The sequence below is a fragment of the Coregonus clupeaformis genome, unplaced genomic scaffold (genome assembly GCF_020615455.1).
Source record: "Coregonus clupeaformis isolate EN_2021a unplaced genomic scaffold, ASM2061545v1 scaf0146, whole genome shotgun sequence".
Lineage (NCBI taxonomy): Eukaryota > Metazoa > Chordata > Actinopteri > Salmoniformes > Salmonidae > Coregonus > Coregonus clupeaformis.
Window position 1 is genome coordinate 478,124 of NW_025533601.1, and position 23,014 is coordinate 501,137.

Genomic DNA, 23,014 nt, shown 5'->3' on the forward strand with positions numbered 1-23,014 from the left:
ATCGGAACAGGTCAGGACCATACCCCAGTGGATTCTGGGTGATGTAGAGTACAGTACTGTTATATTATAGACTGATTAGACCTACCACAGGCTAAGTAAACACTTCCCCCTCTGAGGACATGGGCTGACTAGGAATAACATTTCCAAACCATTATGTATGAGTATATAACTGGAAGTAATAATCAAAAGAGAGGGAGGATCTTCAGCCAAGTTAAATAAACCAACAGTAGTTAAATAATGAAAAAGAGACTCCAGCACCATAGCTTCATTTGCATCTCAAAACATCATTTCAGTCAATCAATTAATTAATTTAATTTGTTAATTTGTAATTACACATATATCACCTACCTAGAGCCGAAACGCCGTAGCCAGGTTGACAGGGGGTGTGTTTGATGCAGAACTCCACCACCAGGTGGTAGCCTGGTACACACTCACACAGCTGGTCGTGGGTGCTGTTACACTCCTGCCTCACCAGCTGCCTCTCCTTGCAGACCGTCGTGCAGTACTGGCAGCTGTCGCCCCAGTGCCAGTGTTCTGAGAAGGAGCGGTCGGGGCACGGCGAGCAGGCGGTGGGGGTGTCGGCGGTACAGTGGGTCAGGATGGCCGTGCCGGGCGGACACTGGTCACACAGAAGGAGTTCAGAGGTCAAGGGGTCGTGGTGCTGGTACTTGGGCGGTGGGACCTCGTGGAACGCCCAGGAGAAGGAAATGGTGAAGAGCTGTGGAGAAATAGAGAGAGAGAGAGAGAAAGAGAGAGAGAGAGAGAGAGAGAGAGAGAGAGAGAGAGGAGAGAGAGGAGAGAAAGAGAGAGAGAAAGAGAAAGAGAGAGAGAGAGAGAGAGAGAGAGAGAAAGAGAGAGAGAGAGACAGAAAGGGCGAGAGAACAGAGAGGAGAAATCCCAGATTAGACAGAGCGGATGTTTACAGCCTAGCTGATGCCAGAGACACTAAGCATTCAGGCTTTTCTTGTTGTGATTGACCGGGTGTAACCCAAGCCTCTAGTGATCGACTGAGTGACTGAGTGTTACATGAAGCCAGAAACCAGGCAGAACTAAATAGAAGCTTGTCTGTGATCGACAGTGTCAAGCAGCAGTAAGCAAGGCAGCAGCCTTCACCGCTGTGGCCCAGATGTCAATTCTCCCTCCGTGGACTTCCCCCTACCCCACTGCCATGAAAAACACTGTGTCCAGTCAGCAATGTCCCTCTGCATCTCCTGCAGCACTGTATAAGCCTTGGCCTGGGGTGACCTATACTGGCCATGGGGTGACCTATACTGGCCATGGGTGACCTATACTGGCCATGGGTGACCTATACTGGCCTGGGGTGACCTATACTGGCCTGGGGTGACCTATACTGGCCTGGGGTGACCTATACTGGCCATGGGTGACCTATACTGGCCATGGGTGACCTATACTGGCCTGGGGTGCTATACTGGCCTGAGGTGGCCTGGGGTGACCTAAACTGGCCTGGCCAGGGGTGACCTATACTGGCCTGGGGTGGCCTATACTGGCCTGGGGTGACCTATACTGGCCATGGGTGACCTATACTGGCCTGGGGTGCTATACTGGCCTGTGGTGGCCTGGGGTCATCTATACTGGCCTGAGGTGGCCTGGGGTGACCTAAACTGGCCTGAGGTGGCCTGGGGTGACCTATACTGGCCTGGGGTGACCTTTACTTTGCCTGGGGTGACCTATACTGGCCTGGCCTGGGGTGACCTATACTGGCCTGGCCTGGGGTGACCTATACTGTCCTGGCCTGGGGTGACCTATACTGGCCTGGCCTGGGGTGACCTATACTGGCCTGGCCTGGGGTGACCTATACTGGCCTGGCCTGGGGTGACCTATACTGGCCTGGCCTGGGGTGACCTACAGTGGGGGAAAAAAGTATTTAGTCAGCCACCAATTGTGCAAGTTCTCCCACTTAAAAAGATGAGAGAGGCCTGTAATTTTCATCATAGGTACACGTCAACTATGACAGACAAAATGAGAAAAATAAATCCAGAAAATCACATTGTAGGATTTTTAATGAATTTATTTGCAAATTATGGTGGAAAATAAGTATTTGGTCAATAACAAAAGTTTCTCAATACTTTGTTATATACCCTTTGTTGGCAATGACACAGGTCAAACGTTTTCTGTAAGTCTTCACAAGGTTTTCACACACTGTTGCTGGTATTTTGGCCCATTCCTCCATGCAGATCTCCTCTAGAGCAGTGATGTTTTGGGGCTGTCGCTGGGCAACACAGACTTTCAACTCCCCTCCAAAGATTTTCTATGGGGTTGAGATCTGGAGACTGGCTAGGCCACTCCAGGACCTTGAAATGCTTCTTACGAAGCCACTCCTTCGTTGCCCGGGCGGTGTGTTTGGGATCATTGTCATGCTGAAAGACCCAGCCATGTTTCATCTTCAATGCCCTTGCTGATGGAAGGAGGTTTTCACTCAAAATCTCACGATACTTGGCCCCATTCATTCTTTCCTTTACACGGATCAGTCGTCCTGGTCCCTTTGCAGAAAAACAGCCCCAAAGCATGATGTTTCCACTCCCATGCTTCACAGTAGGTATGGTGTTCTTTGGATGCAACTCAGCATTCTTTGTCCTCCAAACACGATGAGTTGAGTTTTTACCAAAAAGTTATATTTTGGTTTCATCTGACCATATGACATTCTCCCAATCCTCTTCTGGATCATCCAAATGCACTCTAGCAAACTTCAGACGGGCCTGGACATGTACTGGCTTAAGCAGGGGGGACACGTCTGGCACTGCAGGATTTGAGTCCCTGGCGGCGTAGTGTGTTACTGATGGTAGGCTTTGTTACTTTGGTCCCAGCTCTCTGCAGGTCATTCACTAGGTCCCCCCGTGTGGTTCTGGGATTTTTGTTCACCGTTCTTGTGATCATTTTGACCCCACGGGGTGAGATCTTGCGTGGAGCCCCAGATCGAGGGAGATTATCAGTGGTCTTGTATGTCTTCCATTTCCTAATAATTGCTCCCACAGTTGATTTCTTCAAACCAAGCTGCTTACCTATTGCAGATTCAGTCTTCCCAGCCTGGTGCAGGTCTACTATTTTGTTTCTGGTGTCCTTTGACAGCTCTTTGGTCTTGGCCATAGTGGAGTTTGTAGTGTGACTGTTTGAGGTTGTGGACAGGTGTCTTTTATACTGATAACAAGTTCAAACAGGTGCCATTAATACAGGTAACGAGTGGAGGACAGAGGAGCCTCTTAAAGAAGAAGTTACAGGTCTGTGAGAGCAAGAAATCTTGCTTGTTTGTAGGTGACCAAATACTTATTTTCCACCATAATTTGCTAATAAATTCATAAAAAATCCTACAATGTGATTTTCTGGATTTATTTTTTCAATTTGTCTGTCATAGTTGACGTGTACCTATGATGAAAATTACAGGCCTCTCTCATCTTTTTAAGTGGGAGAACTTGCGCAATTGGTGGCTGACTAAATACTTTTTTCCCCCACTGTATACTGTCCTGGCCTGGGGTGACCTATACTGGCTGCAGGCCAAATAAACATAGGAAGGAAAAAGTAGGGAGGAGCCTAATTTACCAAGCCAATTTTCTTTTACTCCTGGGAAATGCCCCTGTGCATTCTGTACATGGAAGTTCTGGAATAAAAGACGTTGTTGAACTTTTAACCTTTCACCATTCAGTTGGAAGCCACCATTCAATGACATTCTGCCTCAGCGCTCTAGACCCAAAATTACACGCTGCTCTGTCGCCCACAATTACAATGTTCTGATCATCTGAAGGGAAGTCACATAGGATGACTCCTGTGGCCGCTCGCCAGCTGAGAGGGAACGTACATCCCCTCAATCAGACAGACTGAGAGGGAACGTACATCCCCTCAATCAGACAGACTGAGAGGGAACGTACATCCCCTCAATCAGACAGACTGAGAGGGAACGTACATCCCCTCAATCAGACAGACTGAGAGGGAACGTACATCCCCTCAATCAGACAGACTGAGAGGGAACGTACATCCCCTCAATCAGACAGACTGAGAGGGAACGTACATCACCTCAATCAGACAGACTGAGAGGGAACGTACATCACCTCAATCAGACAGACTGAGAGGGAACGTACATCCCCTCAATCAGACAGACTGAGAGGGAACGTACATCCCCTCAATCAGACAGACTGAGAGGGAACGTACATCCCCTCAATCAGACAGACTGAGAGGGAACGTACATCCCCTCAATCAGACAGACTGAGAGGGAACGTACATCCCCTCAATCAGACAGACTGAGAGGGAACGTACATCCCCTCAATCAGACAGACTGAGAGGGAACGTACATCCCCTCAATCAGACAGACTGAGAGGGAACGTACATCCCCTCAATCAGACAGACTGAGAGGGGAACGTACAGCCCCTCAATCAGACAGACTGAGAGGGAACGTACATCCCCTCAATCAGACAGACTGAGAGGGAACGTACATCCCCTCAATCAGACAGACTGAGAGGGAACGTACATCCCCTCAATCAGACAGACTGAGAGGGAACGTACATCCCCTCAATCAGACAGACTGAGAGGGAACGTACATCCCCTCAATCAGACAAGAGGCTGCGTCCCAAATATATCCCTATTCCCTTCATCGTGCACTACGTTTGACCAGGGCCCATAGGACTCTATAGGGAATAGGGTGCCATTTGGGACGCATTAAGAGTTTGCTAGTGTATTACACAGTAGTCAGTCAAGGAGATGTTATTCAGCTCGTCAGTGTCCAAACCCGCTGAATGACACGAGCGTTGAAATCAGGGTTGGAGCGTGATTTAAAAATCGAAATATTACTTCCTCTAACTAACTCAGGGCATGGAGTGTGATTTCAAGTCAAAATATTACTTCCTCTAACTAAATTGCTGTAGCCTAAATCGCTTTCCATATTCAACCTAAACCACCATCTACCCCGGAGGTATGACAGACAGTCATTTCGATGTGTATAATTTCCTGCTTTAAGCAGTGAGGAGGAACACACCCAGCAGCTGACTAAGAGGAACGCACTGGAAGACCTAGGCAGCGTCCCAAATGGCACCCTATTCCCTATATAGTGCAGTAGGCCTCTGGTCAAAAGTAGTGCACTACATAGGGAATAGGGTGCCATTTGAGACGTACGCCTAGGCTATGTCCTAATTATCTCTCCTTCCTCCTAAAGTGTGCACTTGTTCACTTCCCTTAAAGCCCCAATGCAGTCTTTTTAATGTTATTTTTTTTAAATCATCACTGTATGTCTAATAAATCACTGTGTTTGTTTATTTCATGTAAATAACTCAAACTATATTTTTGATCATTTATTTCCCTGAGCATCCTTTTGCCATTGAAATGCGCAGTCCGATCGTGTGGGCGTCGATACACATTTTTATTTGTTTCCTTACACGGCCCTGATTGGCGGATAGGATCGTCTAGACTCGAGCAGGGGTCTCCAACTGGTCGATCCCCAGCTACCAGTAGCACGCAGCCCACCTATGAGTGGCTCCCCAAACAATTCTGAAAGTACATGCAATTTTGACGTGTTCCAACGCAAACTGTCATAAACAAACCTCACAAGTATCAGACACCGCGAGCTCCCAGCTACTATCTAATCAACGCAACATTGACATTATCCCACCCCTGGTTAGCCACTATTGGCTTAAAAAGCCCAAACTAAAACAATACCTGCCAATTAATTTCCAGCAATATTGCCCCTGTCTGTCTGTGTGGTGTGAGCGTTTGTCTATCACTCCTCACTCCGCGTGTAGCCATTTGATGTGATAACCGTCCTGTGGGTTGACAGAAATACTTTCCCCAAAAACATTCTCAATTAAATGTTAACTGCAAAGTAGGCTTACCTGGCAGAAGTATTTAATGAGTAGATGTAATTTGTATCTATCATTTGTTATTTGCTAACTTTACCATGAAATGAGCAGGAGCAGTACAGAACCATTGCTAGACCGGCGTGTTAGACCACACGTTCTTCACTCGCTAGATATATGCATTTAAAGGGCCAGATGCCCCATTAAAGAGGAATTACACAAAACAATCAAAATTGTTCCAGACCTGAAGAAATTAAAAAAATTGGTATTCTGATGCGATTTAAGCATTAACATGGACTCAGAACATCACATGTTGTTGCTCCTCTATGAACAATCGTTATTTTGAGAGTGAAAAACTAAAAAACTGAAAAAACATCACAGATTTTATAGAAGAGAAGAGAAGAATGAGCCTATTTGAAAGCTAAAAATAAAAAAATAAAAACTCTGTAGCTCGCGACATGTTTTTCTTTTAAAAAGTAGCTCTCATGCTAGAAAAGGTTGGAGACCCCTGGTCTAGAGCCTAACATAGGAGGACACAGGATGGATGTCAAATGTGACTGGTCATTGGACAGAATAATCACATCAGATTGTGATGTGATGCTGTGGGCCAAAAACTTCATCCCACCAGAACAGGCTGAAATTCCAGGCAACAACAACAAAAAAGTTCTTATACTAAAAAGGACAATATCATAATTTTCACAATTTGAGAGTGTTATTTCGACCTCATAGTGTGGAAATATCATTTAAAAAACTGGAAAATCACGTTTTTGACTGCACTGCCCTTTTAACTAATTTGAAAGGAGATGACTGGTACATGAAATATGGTGCAGATTCCCACTAGCCCATCCCTGCACCGATCCAATGCTTTTAGATTTGTGGGAAGTACTGAACGAATGCACACTTCAGCAGAAAGTAGACTCGCCTCCAGCCGTTCTAAGTTCGGCAAAACATGTCAAGCAACACAAGACTACGGAGGACCAAACACACATCGCGGTGCGTGCCTTTGTATAACAGGGTCGGCTAAATGGTATGTACTGCTAGGCCTGTTTCAATGGAGGATCAGAAGGCCGGAGAGCTGAGCGATAGATGGATGGAGTCAGTACTGGTGTGCAGGTGGGGATTTCAGCTCTTTAGAGGCATCAAACACACAAACAGACTGACCTCTATCTAAACTGACTGCTGTAAAATCCCCCCATTATAGGCCTCAAAGGTTACGTCCCAAATGGCACCCTACTCTCTACATAGCGCACACTACTTTTGATCAAAGCCCTATAGGCCATGGTCAAAAGTAGCACACTATATAGGGACTAGGGTACCATTTGGGACGCTGAGAAAAGCCCCCTACTAGTGGGAGGCCTGGCATCAAACAGCTCCTCTCTGTGAAATCATAAAACGATCAACGGCCCCAGCTATGAGCAGATGAGACGGTCAGCTAGCCATAATAACACACCCAAGCCATGAGACATTACAACTTAATAAGCCTGTGTTGTACATAATGACACAACTGACATGCTCAACTCTTACAATACATATTTGGGTTAATAAACCCACCCACTAACTTTTAGAAACATGTAACAGTACACACAGGTAGCCAAGTATTAAAGCAAAACAGTAGCCGCCATAGCAGAGAGTCATACCGTACGTTTAACAATGGGAGGGTATGGCATTTATCTCCTCATCATTTAGCCGCAGGTTTTGTTTCACTGCCTCTGCCTCTGATTTCTGCAGCGTTCCATCTAACCGTTTATGAGTGGGAGGCTGTAGCAGGAGTTTGGCACAGTCATGTGGGTTAATAATTAACGAAAGATAATATAAACATTTCCGGCAAAACTGTGTCTGATATATATATATATACAGTACCAGTCAAAAGTTTGGACACACCTACTCATTCCAGGGTTTTTCTTTATTTTTACTATTTATTACACTCTGCGGTCCGACTCATCCCAAACCATCTCAATTGGGTTGACGTTGGGGGATTGTGGAGGCCAGGTCATCTGATGCAGCACTCCATCACTCTCCTTCTTGGTAAAATAGTCCTTACACAGCCTGGAGGTGTGTTGGGTCATTGTCCTGTTGAAAAACATATGATAGTCCCACTAAGCACAAACCAGATGAGATGGCGTATCGCTGCAGAATGCTGTGGTAGCCATGCTGGTTAAGTGTGCCTTGAAGTCTAAATAAATCACAGACAGTGTCACCAGCAAAGCACCCCCACACCATCACACCTCCTCCTCCATGCTTTACGGTGGGAACCACACATGCAGAGTTCATCCGTTCACCCACACCACGTCTCACAAAAACACGGCGGTTGGATCCAAAAATCTTCCATTTGGACTCCAGACCAAAGGACACATTTCCACCGGTCTAATGTCCATTGCTTGTATTTCTTGGCCCAAGCAAGTCTCTTCTTCTTATTGGTGTCCTTTAGTAATGGTTTCTTTGCAGCAATTCGACCATGAAGGCCTGATTCACACAGTCTCTTCTGAACAGCTGATGTTGAGATGTGTCTGTTACTTGAACTCTGTGAAGCATTTATTTTGGCTGCAATTTCTGAGGCTGGTAACTCTAATGAACTTATCCTCTGCAGCAGAGATAACTCTGGGTCTTCCATTCCTGTGGCGGTCCTCATGAGAGCCAGTTTCATCATAGAACTTCATGGTTTTTGCGACTGCACTTGAAGAAACGTTCAAAGTTCTTGAAATGTTCCATATTGACTGACCTTCATGTCTTAAAGTAATGATGGACTGTCGTTTCTCTTTGCTTATTTGAGCTTTTCTTGCCATAATATGGACTTGGTCTTTTACAAAATAGGGCTATCTTCTGTATACCCCCACTACCTTGTCCCAACACAACTAATTGGCTCAAACGCATTAAGAAGGAAAGAAATTCCACAAATTAACTTTTAAGAAGGCACACCTGTTAATTGAAATGCATTCCAGGTGACTACTTCATGAAGCTGGTTGAGAGAATGCCAGTTGTGTGCAAAGCTGTCATCAAGGCAAAGGGTTGCTATTTGAAGAATCTCAAATATAAAATATATTTGTTTGGTTACTACATGATTCCATATGTGTTATTTCATTGTTTTGAAGTCTTCACTATTATTCTACAATGTAAGAAATTGTAAAACAATAAAGAAAACCCCTGGAATGAGTAGGTTTGTCCAACATTTTGACTGGTAGTATATATATATATTGTGATGCCACGAGAGGCTACCGCTTCCAGCGGGGTTGCCCAAGTAGTGCAAGGAGTCCAGGTTCAACCAAAACAAGGATTTTTATTAAAGGTCTTCGGCAACTAACGAAATTATAACACAATTCTCTTCTTCTCCGAGCCCACCTTCCAGACCGTCTCTCTTCCCTTCCAAAACAACTCCAGCTTATCAGCCCCTGATTGGTTTCAGCTGCGTGGGAAGATTGGCCACAGAGGGTTGGAGTTCCCGACCATACCAGCAGATGGAGCCATAGCTGTCTGGGTTTGCAGCCATCTCAGGGGGATGTAACGTCCCTCCAGGACACAGCCTCTCGTGACATCACACATCCCCCTCCTCGGGACCGACGTCCTCGTCGGGGTAAAGGCAGTGAAGAAGGCATCACGCCGGGAGAGGGCGTATGCATTTCCGTGGTGCTTGCCAGCCCTGTGGACAACCGAAAAGTTAAACGGTTGCAAGCTCAAAAACCATCTGGTTACTCTACTGTTTGATTCCTTGTTCTTGGCCATCCACTGCAGAGGGGCGTGATCAGATACCACCATGAAACGTCGGCCCAGGAGATAGAACCGAAGGGACTCCAGGGCCCAGACTACAGCCAGACATTCCTTCTCCACCGTTGAATAGTTCTTCTCTCTTGGAAGTAACTTCCTGCTTAGGTAGAGAATGGGATGTTCTTCCCCGTCATGTGCCTGGGTGAGGACAGCACCCAGACCCACCTCCGAAGCATCCGCTTGGACCATGAATTCCTTCTTGAAGTCTGGTGCCACCAGGATCGGACTGGAGCAGAGTGCTCGCTTCAGGTTGCGGAAAGCCGCCTCCGCCGCAGGGTTCCACTTCACCATTCGTGAGTGGCGTTTGGTCGTCAGCTCCGTCAATGGTGCCGCTATGGTAGCAAAGTCTGCAATAAAGCGTCTATAGTAGCCAGCGAGGCCCAAAAATGACCTTACTTGCTTCTTGTTGATGGGCTGCGGCCAGTCCTGTATGGCCCGCAGTTTGGCTTCCTGTGGTTTGACCAACCCCCGCCCAATGGTGTACCCCAGGTAGTTTGTCTCACTGAAGGCCACCTTGCACTTCTTCGGGTTTGCCGTGAGCCCTGCTTCCCTGAGCGAATCCAGCACCGCTTGTACCCGGGGTAGGTGGCTGGCCCAATCCTGACTTTGTATAACCACATCATCCAAATAAGCCGCTGCGTGCACTCTTGTGGGGCGCAAGGACTCGATCCATCAGGCGTTGGAACGTGGCAGGTGCCCCGTGGAGACCAAACGGAAGTCGGGTATACTGGTAGAGCCCCTCCCGGGGTGGCAAAGGCTGTCTTCTCCTTAGACGCCGGGGTCAAGGGCACCTGCCAGTAGCCTTTTGTGAGATCAAGAGTGGTTATGAAACGAGCATGCCCCAAGGAGTCTATTAAATCATCGACACGAGGCATTGGGTATGCATCAAATTCAGACACTTCATTCAACTTTCGATAGTCATTACAAAATCGTACTGAACCGTCTGGCTTGGGAACTAGTACTATGGGACTTGCCCAGGCACTGTGGGACTCTTCGATTACTCCCAACTCCCGCATCTTCCTTACCTCCTTCTGTATAACCACTTTACGAGCCTCTGGCACGCGGTACGGGCGCTGGTTTACCGTTCGGCCAGGCATGGTGCGGATCTCATGTTGGACCACCTCTGTGTGACCGGGAAGGGAGGAGAAGACATCCTGGTTCTGCTCCACGAGTTCCAGGGCCATCTGTCGTTGATGTGGGGACAGATTTGGACCCAGCTGAACCTCTTCTCGCGCCGGTTCCTGGGTCTCTGTGGGGGGTAGAGAGCTAAACAGCGCCTCTCTGGCGTGCCACTTCTTTAAAAGGTTGACATGATAAATCTGCTCAGTTTTCCTCTTATCTGGTTGCCTCACCTTGTAGTTTACTTCTCCCATGCGTTCAATGACCTCATATGGTCCTTGCCAGGTTGCCAGGAATTTGCACTCAACGGTTGGCACCAGGACCAGCACTCTGTCCCCCGGCTTAAACTCCCTGGGCTGAGCAGATCTGTTGTAGGAGGCTTGCTGTTGCCGCTGACTGGCCTCCATGTGTTCCCGCATCATGGGATAGATGGCCTTCATTCTCTCCCTCATAGCCCCTACATGGTCGATCAGTGTCCGCTGTTGGCATGGCTGCTCCTCCCAGGCCTCCTTGGCGATGTCGAGCAGTCCTCTGGGTCTGTAGGAAAGCAAGAGCTCAAAGGGTGAAAAACCAGTAGAAGACTGAGGTACCTCTCTCACCGCAAACAATATGTATGGTAACAGCTGATCCCAGTTGCGCCCATCTTCCCCTACCGCTTTCCGCAGCATGGATTTTAGTGTTTTGTTAAAACGTTCGACTAGGCCATCTGTCTGGGGGTGGTAGACCGAGGTTCTCAGCTGTTTGATTTTCAGTAAAGCACAGAGTTCTTTCATCACCCTGGACATGAATGGAGTCCCTTGGTCCGTCAATATCTCTTTTGGGATTCCCAGACTAGTTGAGAGACGGAACAGCTCCTTGGCGATTTGTCTGGATGTAGCCTTCCTCAGCGGAATGGCCTCCGGGTACCGGGACGCATAGTCCAGAATGACCAGAATGTATTGATGTCCCCTGGCACTTTTCGGTAAGGGCCCGACTATGTCTAATCCAATCCTCTCAAAAGGAGTTTCGATAATGGGCAAGGGAATGAGCGGGTTTCTATATGTGGGCTTTGGCGCAACCTGCTGACACTCAGGGCAACTACGGCAGTAGTTCTCTATCTCTTTGTGTACTCCTGGCCAAAAGAAACGTTGCATGATTCTTTCCTTAGTCTTCTCTACCCCCAAGTGGGCCCCTAGCGGGTGTGTGTGGGCTAGGTTGAGTACTGTGGCCCGATAGGGCTGTGGCACGAGGAGCTGTTCATGCACTTCCTCATTTTTCTTGACTATCTGATATACTAACCCCCGGTTTACTGCGAAATGGGGGTAAGTAGGGGTTGTCTTATCACCTAACACTACACCTTCTAATACCTGCACATTTCTTAAGGCATTTGCAAGAGTAGGATCTTGTAATTGAGCCGTACCATACTGGCCTGTGAGAGGGGGAAGCTCTTGGGTGCCTGGGACGTCTTCTTCACTGGAGAACGGAGCACTTTCCTGGGCTGCGTTCTCTTCTCCCGTATCCGGACCAGTCTCGGTGTCGGTCTGGGCACCTGCCATCCCTATCAGAGCCCGGGCGGGAGTGAGTAACTCGGAGGATTGCACCGGAGCCTTCCCAGGATGAGTCTTGCCTCTCCGTTTCCGAGGTACTCGGGTTATCCTCTCCTGAGACTCTCTCCAGAGTGGGTAAAAGGCTGGGCAGTCTCGTCCAATTAGGACAGGGACGGGGAGGGAATCAACCACCCCGCCGTCGTGTGTATGGTTCCCCGTGTGCTGGTCATTGTAAGTTCAGTAATGGGGTATTCTCTGGTGTCCCCATGGACACAGGAAACTGGGAGGACTTTCCCCGGGGGTCAGACACGTTGGGCCCACCAAATCCTTACGCACCAGGGTGGCCCGGCTACCAGAATCCAGTAAGGCCTCCACATCATGGTGATTCACAGTTACCGGGCAGGTGGGGGGGTCGATCTGGGCCGCCATCTACGACTCCCAAGAGCGAGGCAACCCGGTGTGTGGGTGCTGAGCTGGAGGACTCCGCAGTGGGCATAGGTTCATCGGCTGGTTTCCCACACTGCCAGGAGATATGTCCCATCTCCCCACACCGGTAACCCTGTCGAGTTTCCCCCTCCTGGTGTACTCTTCTTGGACCCGCCTGGTTTCTGGCTCCCCCTGGAGCCGGGATAAGTCCTGACGTGGCTGGGTTCGAGACCTTGGGGTCCTTTGGACGGGTCCTTCCCATTTGTGGTGGGGCCGCACTCCTGGGGTCTTTTCGGGAAGCATTCAGCATCTCCGCTGTGGCCTGGTACTTTTCCACAGCTTCCACGGTCAGATCAGCCGTGGTCAAGGCCTGTTGACTGATGAACCGTTTTGCCTCATAAGGCAGGGCGCGTAGGTAACGATCCACCACAACGGCCTCCACCACCGCCGCTGCTGTATTCCTCTGCGGATCCAGCCATTTCCTTGCGATTCGGACAAGTTCATGCATCTGTGCCCGAGGAGGTTGGTCTGGTTGGAAGGTCCAACGGTGAAAGCGCTGGGCCATACCAAATTTTGTGAGTCCATATCTGCTGAGGATCTCAGACTTCAGGGCATCATAGTCAGTAACCTGGTCAGGGCCCAGGTCCCGGACAGCATTCAGCGCTTCCCCGGTTAGGAAGGGGGCTAACAGACCAACCCACTGTTGCTTGGGCCAGGCTTCCCTAGTGGCCGTGGCCTCAAATGCATGCAGGTATGCCTCAATGTCATCGGTAGCTCCCATCTTAGATATAAAGTCACTTGCCTTTATTGGGCGGGTATTTTGGACCACCCTCTGTCTCTGCAACTGCAATTCCTCTGCCTTCAGAAGGTTGGCTTTCTTTTGCTCCTCCAAGAGAGCCACGTTTGCTTGCATCTGGGCTTGCTGGCCAGCAACAAGGGCTTTCAATATGTCCTCCATTTCAGTCGGCGGGGAGCCTACGGCCAACTTGGAAAACTGGGTGATCAAACCTTCGGTATCCTCCTCTGACATGCACTATTAACGCTTGAGCGTGCCCGTATTCTCCACCATCTGTGATGCCACGAGAGGCTACCGCTTCCAGCGGGGTTGCCCAAGTAGTGCAAGGAGTCCAGGTTCAACCAAAACAAGGATTTTTATTAAAGGTCTTCGGCAACTAACGAAATTATAACACAATTCTCTTCTTCTCCGAGCCCACCTTCCAGACCGTCTCTCTTCCCTTCCAAAACAACTCCAGCTTATCAGCCCCTGATTGGTTTCAGCTGCGTGGGAAGATTGGCCACAGAGGGTTGGAGTTCCCGACCATACCAGCAGATGGAGCCATAGCTGTCTGGGTTTGCAGCCATCTCAGGGGGATGTAACGTCCCTCCAGGACACAGCCTCTCGTGACATCACAATATATATATATATTCTGTTTATTTTTAATTATTCTTTCATTGGACATTTCTACCAATTTCCGAAACATTTTAGAGGATGTTTACACACACCACCTAACTCACCTGAGAACTACGTGAAACTCTAAATAGAAAGGTGTTCCTGTAATGATTTCCACAGTATCTGACAACAACTAGAACAGTAGAGAAAGAGGATAGAAACAATGTGTCTCAGTGTTTCAATGTTATTAGAGTAGACTGTTATGACTGTTATGACTGCTATGACTGTTGTGACTGTTGTGACTGTTGTGACTGTTGTGACTGTTGTGACTGTTGTGACTGTTGTGACTGTTATGACAGAAACACAACACTCTACTGACTGCATCACTTCTACTGCTGATGTAAAAGAGGAAGTTACTGTAGTCGCTGTACAGAAGCTTCCCTGCAGGATGAAGTGTTCCTTTCTTTAAAAAAACGTTAGGTGGTGTGTATGTGTGTGTGTGTGTGTGTGTGTGTGTGTGTATGTGTGTGTGTTTGTCTTTGTGTAAAGCCTCAGTAATTTGACAAAAACCCAGAATTGTGTTTATTCTGCAGGGCGTTACAAGGTGACCTTTTGACGCACCTCTCTCTGTCTCTCTGTCACCTCGTGAACGGCTAATTTTGGGGAAGTTGTCTCTAACTGACACCACCGAGCGCAGACACCACCGAGCACAGACACCCCCGAGCGCAGAGCATAAAGATAAAGGGTTGAAAGATAACAAGCCACATGCAGAACAATCCCCATAGAAGAATGGCTCCCTGCTCTGCTTACAAATTAATACCACCTGCATTCATTTACACAGGAGGCAAGTGTAGCCTATCATATCAGACACAGTGTGTATCTGTGTATCAATGATTTAAGAATAACACACACACACACACACACACACACACACACACACACACACACACACACACACACACACACAGACTATATAAAGAGTTATATAATGTTATTTTCTTACAAGTTCTCTACTGGTTCCTATCTGATACAGATCTCAACAACATGGACATATGCAAACCACTTTATGAGGCCCAGATAGGAAGAAGCATGCAAAACACATCAAAGGAAACAACTGTGCTTTCTGTACCAAAACAGAGAGGTGAGAAGAGGTGCACTACACTACTAGCAGTGTACTAACCTAGCATTGTTCTGGCACATCATCATCTCCTGAGTACTAACCTAGCATTGTTATGGCACATCATCATCTCCTGAGTACTAACCTAGCATTGTTATGGCACATCATCATCTCCTGAGTACTAACCTAGCATTGTTATGGCACATCATCATCTCCTGAGTACTAACCTAGCATTGTTATGGCACATCATCATCTCCTGAGTACTAACCTAGCATTGTTATGGGACATCATCATCTCCTGAGTACTAACCTAGCATTGTTATGGCACATCATCATCTCCTGAGTACTAACCTAGCATTGTTATGGCACATCATCATCATCTCCTGAGTACTAACCTAGCATTGTTATGGGACATCATCATCTCCTGAGTACTAACCTAGCATTGTTATGGCACATCATCATCATCTCCTGAGTACTAACCTAGCATTGTTATGGCACATCATCATCTCCTGAGTACTAACACCCGGTTGGACCAGAAGAAAGCACTTTTAGGATCAATTCTCACAGCAGTCGCTCACTGTCTATGGAATCCTGATTCACTTAAAATTGGTCCTACAAGAAACAAAACATGACCTACATTTCAACTCCATTAGCCTATTGACTTATTAAAATAAATACTACTGCAGGACATGGTTCCTTTTTTCTTTTTTTTTATTGGTTTAGGAAAATTAAACACATTATGTGTACGGTTGGGAACCATCATTAACCAACAAGTTATGCAAATTCAGCTCGAAATAAATTCAGTCATGACACACAAAGGTAAAGAAGGAGAGTTTAAATACAATACACACCTGGTCAGAAGAGTCACGTGGTCGAGAAATATTGCTGCATGTTTGCGATTAGGCCCTATGAAGCCGAGACTATTTATAATAGTCAATGACGCATCCCTCATAATAAACACTATTGACTTCGTTTACATTCAAATACAAAATAGGAAATATTTAATAGCAATTTGATCAAAACTTTCGTCCATACAACGACTAGTTCGCTTGTTTAAAAACAATCAACGGTTGAAACTTCTCATTTCTATTAATATTAGTCTCCCCTTCACCAAAGACAAAGAGCTTCTATCGTCAAAGACGCTTTAAACACAGAACAGGCTACCTACCTGTGCTGCGTTTTGTTGAAGAACAGCGCATCGCATCGAACACAACCGGCATTTATCGTTCATCCGCACACTGTTCTAATCTCACAATTCACTCGTTGGAATAATCTATTCAATCGTTAGAATAAACCCCCTCGCCAAACATAGTCCACGGAGAATATAAACAACGTGAAGGTAAGATACTCACCACATATAATTGCATTGCTGGCTGTGGTCTCATAATGTGAGCGCTCATCTCTGTCTCCTCTGTAGTAGAAATCCGTTAGGACGAGACGAGGTTGTTTCCATACTTATACTTAGGAAGTGTGCACACCCACTTTGGTGGCATTACGACTAGCGGGCTTCTTCGCTTTGCTTTCTTACAGGGTTTCTCCCTAAAATAAATGCATACTTGCTATGATTGCGTCATCACTTACGTACACTACAGAGGCAGGTTTTTAGAACATCCACTTATGGCCTAGCACTGGAAATTAACATTAATTGTTTACAATTTGATGTATCATGCCGTTAACTCATATGAACCAATAGCCTAATAAGTTATTTAAAAAAATACTTATTAAAATAATTACATGAACAAAGCAGGGCATTGATCATTCTTGCCTAATACCTGTAATGCCTAATGTATTAGTTATTGTTGTCTCCTTCCCTGGACGGGGAAGACAAGGGATTGGTCCAGAGAGAGGCTGGGTGACGTCTGTCAAGCCCATCTTGAGAAGAGGATGAACCATATCCATCAAAAATACCTAACATATTTCCTGGTATATTACAGACAGAACGTAATGGGTGGTCCTCTGTAGCTCAATTGGTAGAGCATGGCGCTTGTAACGCCAGGGTAGTGGGTTCGATCCCCGGGACCGCCCATGCATAAAAATGTATGCACACATGACTGTAAATCGCTTTGGATAAAAGCGTCTGCTAAATGGCAGATTATTATTATTATATACTGTACAGTGAGTCCCTTCACAGAGTATTCATACCCCTTGACTTATTCCACATTTTGTTGTGTTACAGCCTAAATTCAAAATATTAAAAAAATCTCACCCATCTACACAGAATATCTCATAATGACAAAGTGAAAAGACGGGTTTTTAGATTTTTTTTTCTCTCCAATTTTATTGAAAAGGAAATACAGAAATATCTAATTTACATAAGTATTCACATTCCTGAGTCAATACACGTTAGTATCACCTTTGGCAGCAATTAAAGCTGTGAGTCTTTCTGGTAAGTCTCTAAGAGCTTTGCACGCCTGGATTGTCTCCCAGTGTCTATTGGAAAACAGACTGAACCAGGTTTTCCTTTAAGATTTTGCCTGTGCTTAGCTCCATTCCGTTTATTTTTATCCTAAACAACTCTCTAGTCCTTGCCTATAACAAGCATACCCATAACATGATGCAGCCACCACCATGCTTGAAAATATGAAGTGGTACTCAGTGATGTGTTGTTGGATTTGCCCCAAACATAACGCTTTGTATTCAGGACATAAAGTTTATTTCTTTGCCACATTTTTAGCAGTTTTACTTTAGTGCCTTATTGCAAACAGGATGCATGTTTTGGAATATTTTTTATTCTGTACAGGCTTCCTTCTTTCCACTCTGTCAGTTAGGTTAGTATTGTGGAGTAATTACAATGTTATTGATCCATCCTCAGTTTTCTCCTATCACAGCTATTCAACTCTGTAACTGATTTTAAAGTCACCATTGGCCTCATGGTGAAATCCCTGAGCGGTTTCCTTCCTCTCCGGCAACTGAGTTAGGAAGGACGCCTGTATCTTTGTAGTGACTGGGTGTATTGATACACCATACAAAGTGTCATTAATAACTTCAACATGCTCAAAGGGATATTCTGCTATTTTTTTACCCATCTACTAATAGGAGCCCTTCTTTGCGAGGCATTGAATCTGTGTTTGAAATTCACTGCTCAACTGAGGGACCTTACAGATAATTGTATGTGTGGTGTAGGGTACAGAGAGGAGGTAGTCATTCAAAAATCATGTTAAACACTATTATTGCATACAGAGTGAGTCCATGCAACTTATTATGTGACTTGTTAAGCACATCTTTACTCCTGAACATATTGAGGCTTGCCATAACAAAGGGGTCGAATACTTATTGACTCAAGACATTTGAGCTTTTCATTTTTTTTTATTTTTAAATTAAAAGTATAAAAACATAATTCCACTTTGACATTATGGGGTATTGTGTGTAGGCCAGTAACACAACATCTCAATTGAATCCATTTTAAATTCAGGCTGTGACACAACAAAATATGTAACAAGTCAAGGGGTGTGAATACTTTCTGAAGGCACCGCACTGTATGTCTGGTATTTGTAATCAAATTAATTATGGCTAAACCTCCTCTCACCCGAGAGTTATTGACTATGCAAATCCTATGTACAGGTGTTAGGGAAAGTAGGACTGGGATTTATGAGGTGGAAATCTAGGAAGTGATCATTTGTATAGTTTGTCAAGTATAGTTGTTCTCCTTGGGTCCACGCCAGACCATTCAAACTGCAGCGCTGGAAGACAATAGGGGACCTTTACAACCTCTGGTCCCTGATTACTGTATTACTACCTTTCTATACCAGGACACCGCGTCCCAAATGGCACCCTATTCCCTTTTGGCGTGCACTACTTTTGACCAGGGCCCACAGGACTCTATGTATGGGATAGGGTGCCATTTGGAACTCAGCATGTAGTTGCCCTCTGCCCTGCTACAGGTGATGTCAACAGCTGCTTGTAAAAAACACTTGAATGTTCAAAACGTTATTGTCCGTTCTTTTTAGGAACAGGAATTAGTCTTTGTGTTACAGGCATGTGGCTCATGCACGTAGGAAACACACAGACAGAAAACACAAACGGTATGTCTAAATTCTATTAAGTTTCTGTGTTACAACAAAAATATGTTTGTGACGTCTTTCTGATGGACTTATTTCTATAACTGCGCTGACTGTAAATCACTCTGGATAAGAGCGTCTGCTAAATTACCAAAATGTCAATGTAAAATGTCAATGTGAGTGTCAACTCCCGCCTAAAGATATTAACATATTCCTAAAGATATTAACATATTCCTAAAGATATTAACATATTCCTGAACCCTAATAGTTCCTCCCTATTTCCATACTACACCTTTATCTGATTGACATTTAGTTGCTGTGGAGTTAAAATGTTTATTGGCCTTCTCTTACAACTCAACCAATTTAGATCAAACGTTATAATAGTTAATGTATCATTTATTTTCATAATAAATACAGTTTTTCTGTCTGGACAATAATGTAGAGTCCATAGCCATTACTCACTATAGCATTGGTATGAATAAAAAGAAAATGGTCCAGGATTCTTTTTTACATCTTTATAAACAGGAAAGCAGTTTTGTCTGACTTTTAGCTGGAATATTTATGTATTGACTGACATTAGTTTATTTGACCTAGCATTCGTTATCATTATTTTGCATGTGTAGTGTCCATGCTATCATAATATATACATTTTAGTCATTTAGCAGACGCTCTTATCCAGAGCAACTTACAGTTAGTGAGTGCATACATTATTAAATATATATATATATATTTTTTTCATACTGGCCCCCCGTGGGAATCGAACCCACAACCCTGGCGTTGCAAACGCCATGCTCTACCAACTGAGCTACATCCCTGCCGGCCATTCCCTCCCCTACCCTGGACGACGCTGGGCCAATTGTGCGCCGCCCCATGGGTCTCCCGGTCGCGGCCGGCTACGACAGAGCCTGGATTCGAACCAGGATCTCTAGTGGCACAGCATTAGACCACTGCACCACTCGGGAGGTTATATCATAATATATGCCATTTAGCAAATTCGTATGGGAATGGAAAACACGATCCTGGTGTTGCAAGCGCCATGGAACTAACTAACCAATTGAGCCACAGAGGACCCTTGAGCAACGCACTTAACCTCCAACATACTGTCAGGTCCAGAATTATTGCCATCCGTGTATTAAATTCCTTTGAATACCTCCCCTTGCTAGGATAATGGCACTGAGCCTTTTTCTCAAATGTTTTATAAGATTGGAGAACACATTGAGAGGAATCTTAGCCCATTCCTCCGTACAGAATATGCCCTTATGGATTGTCTTCTTCAATTCAACCACAGGGTTTTAAATGGGGTTTAAGTCCGGAGACTGGATGGCCATTTTAAAATGTTGATTTTGTGGTCAGTTAACCATTTCTTTGTGGATTTTGATGTGTGCTTGGGGTTATTGTCTTGCTGGAAGATCAACTTGTGGCCAAGTTTCAGGCTCCTGGCAGAGGCAACCAGGTTTTTGGCTAAAATGTCCTGGTACTGGGTAAAGTTAATGATGCTGTTGACCTTAACAAGAGCACCAGGACCAGTGGAAGCAAAATAGCCCCATAACATCAAAGATCCACCACCATATTTTACAGCAGTTATGGGGTTATTTTCTGCATATGAATCTTTCTTTCGACGGCAAATCCACCGCTGGTGTGCATGGCCAAAGAGCTTTATTTTCAAGTCATCCAACAAAATGTAAACGCCTGGAGTTCGCTAAACGGCGTTGGCAATTGGATTGGAACCGGTGCTATGGTCAGATGGCATGAAAATTGAGTTGTGAAAATAGCGCAGGCGAAGGCTATCAAGGATCTGGAAAGATTATGTGTGGAAGAATGGTCAATGTATTCTCCAATCTCATAAAAGATTGGAGAATAGGGCGGCAGGTAGCTTAGTGGGTAAGAGCGTTGTGCCAGTAACCGAAAGGTCGCTGGTTCTAATCCCCGAGCCGACTTGGTGAAAAATCTGTCGATGTGCCCTTAAGCAAGGCACTTAACCCTAATTGCTCCTGTAAGTCGCTCTGGATAAGAGCGTCTGCTAAATGACTTAAATGTAACTTGCCTGCATATTCTGATGTGGTCCTCTGTAGCTCAATTGGTAGAGCATGGCGCTTGTAACGCCAGGGTAGTGGGTTTGATCCCCGGGACCACCCATACGTAAAAATGTATGCACACATGACTGTAAGTCGCTTTTGATAAAAGCGTCTGCTAAATGGCATATTATATTATTGATAAAATATTTGAGAAAAGGCTGTGTCGTTATCTTGGCAAGGTGAGGCAACAAAGGTATTCAAAACATGGCTGCCAATCATTTAGACTCCTATATTTTTTTTATTTCTTTTTTTATATTACTTATATTATTAAACAAAATCTCTTTCTCTGAGCAATTGTATTATTATAAAATAATATAATTTACCACATTTGTGGAGCATACACTATAGCTCAGTATTGGTACCATCTATGTTCTAGTTGTTATTGCTAACCTGTATCAATGGTGTCATTAAATATGGACTTGACTGTACATTGCTCCAGGGGTGCTGTGTGTGTGTGTGTGTGTGTGTGTGTGTGTGTGTGTGTGTGTGTGTGTGTGTGTGTGCGTCAGTGACGCGTGGACGAGGCGTGGACGCCTGGTTGGCTGTCCCGTGGTGAGGTCTCTCTCCTGACACCAACGGACTCACAAAGGAGACGAGGTAAACCATCTACTACACAGCTTAGCCCTGGTCTCTCTGACCAAGTGGAAACCCTTTTACCCACACACCAATTACACATCACAATACTGCACCCTTTGGTGGCTAGCCTAGCACCACTATGTTCACAGACTAGACTGCTGGCCTTGGCCCATGAATAACTCCTGGTGTGCGTCCCAAATGACCCCCTATTTCCTATATAGTGCACTGCATTTCACCAGGGCCCATAGGCCTATAATCAAAAGTAGTGCACTATATAGGGAATAGGGGGTCATTTGGGACACATCCCTGCAACTACTATGAGTTTGTGATTTATCTTTGCTACTTTTGGAAGCGGCCGACGCCAGACCTTTAAAATCGAGATCTTAGTGACGTTTGCTGTAATTTACAATTTGTCATATGCGAAAGTTGGTGTCACATGCGTTCGCTGGCTAAATCTCTGTGTTTTCGATTCTGCAGCAATCTCTGATTTAAATACAACATATTATTTCACCTGCATCGCAAAGAGGGTTAAGGGGCCAAGTGGCACCCTCTTCCCTGTGAAGTGCACTACTTTTGATCAAGGCCCATAGGGCTCTAGTCAAAAGTAGTGCACTGTATAGGGAATAGGGTGCCACTTGGGGACAGACCTAAGGAATCTCATGCCATCTCATTTGCATCTTCTGCAGGCTGATATGAGAGGGTTCACTCTTCCTTTTGTTTAGCCATTCGTTCCCATAGTGTTCCTGTTAGCCTGCAAAGCTAACCAAACACAATTAATTTCCATAACAGATCTCATGAATGAATGGAAAAAGGAACCTTAACTGATGGCTGGCCTCTAGCCCTGAACAACCGTCTGTTGTGTGAGAGAGAGAGCCTGGTTCAACCTGAACAACAGTCTGTTGTGTGAGAGAGAGCCTGGTTCAACCTGAACACTATAGGCAGAATCCCTCACTGACGAAGAATAGTTTAGCAGTATGATACGTATTAAATAAAACTGGAAACACTGGATAAATATAATTTAATCACCCAATCTAATAATAGAAATGCACAAAGATCAAACTATTTACACAACCTTCAAAGATCATGTTACCATATTACACAAAGATCTATTTGTAAATGTGTTGATCTTTCCTTCTACGTACATGAGAGAGAGAGATCCGTTTTCAGACAGTGAGTGGATGGAGAGACTGACACAGTCATATACCAGATATAGCGGGGGATGATACTGGCCAGG

The 23,014-nt window shown here is 45.4% G+C and overlaps 1 protein-coding gene across 1 annotated transcript in view; it reads right to left on the reverse strand.

Moving 5' to 3' along the window:
• LOC121542363 (tumor necrosis factor receptor superfamily member 11B) overlaps positions 1–16,645 on the reverse strand; it is a 29,638-nt gene extending 12,993 nt beyond the window's left edge. The window contains exons 1-2 of the mRNA XM_041851765.2: positions 16,484–16,645; positions 349–718 (exon numbers count right to left, since the gene is read on the reverse strand). Coding sequence (XP_041707699.2) covers positions 349–718; positions 16,484–16,531 — 418 coding nt within the window. The 5' untranslated portion in view covers positions 16,532–16,645. The remainder of the gene's footprint in view (positions 1–348; positions 719–16,483) is intronic.
• Between the last annotated feature and the right edge of the window lie 6,369 nt (positions 16,646–23,014).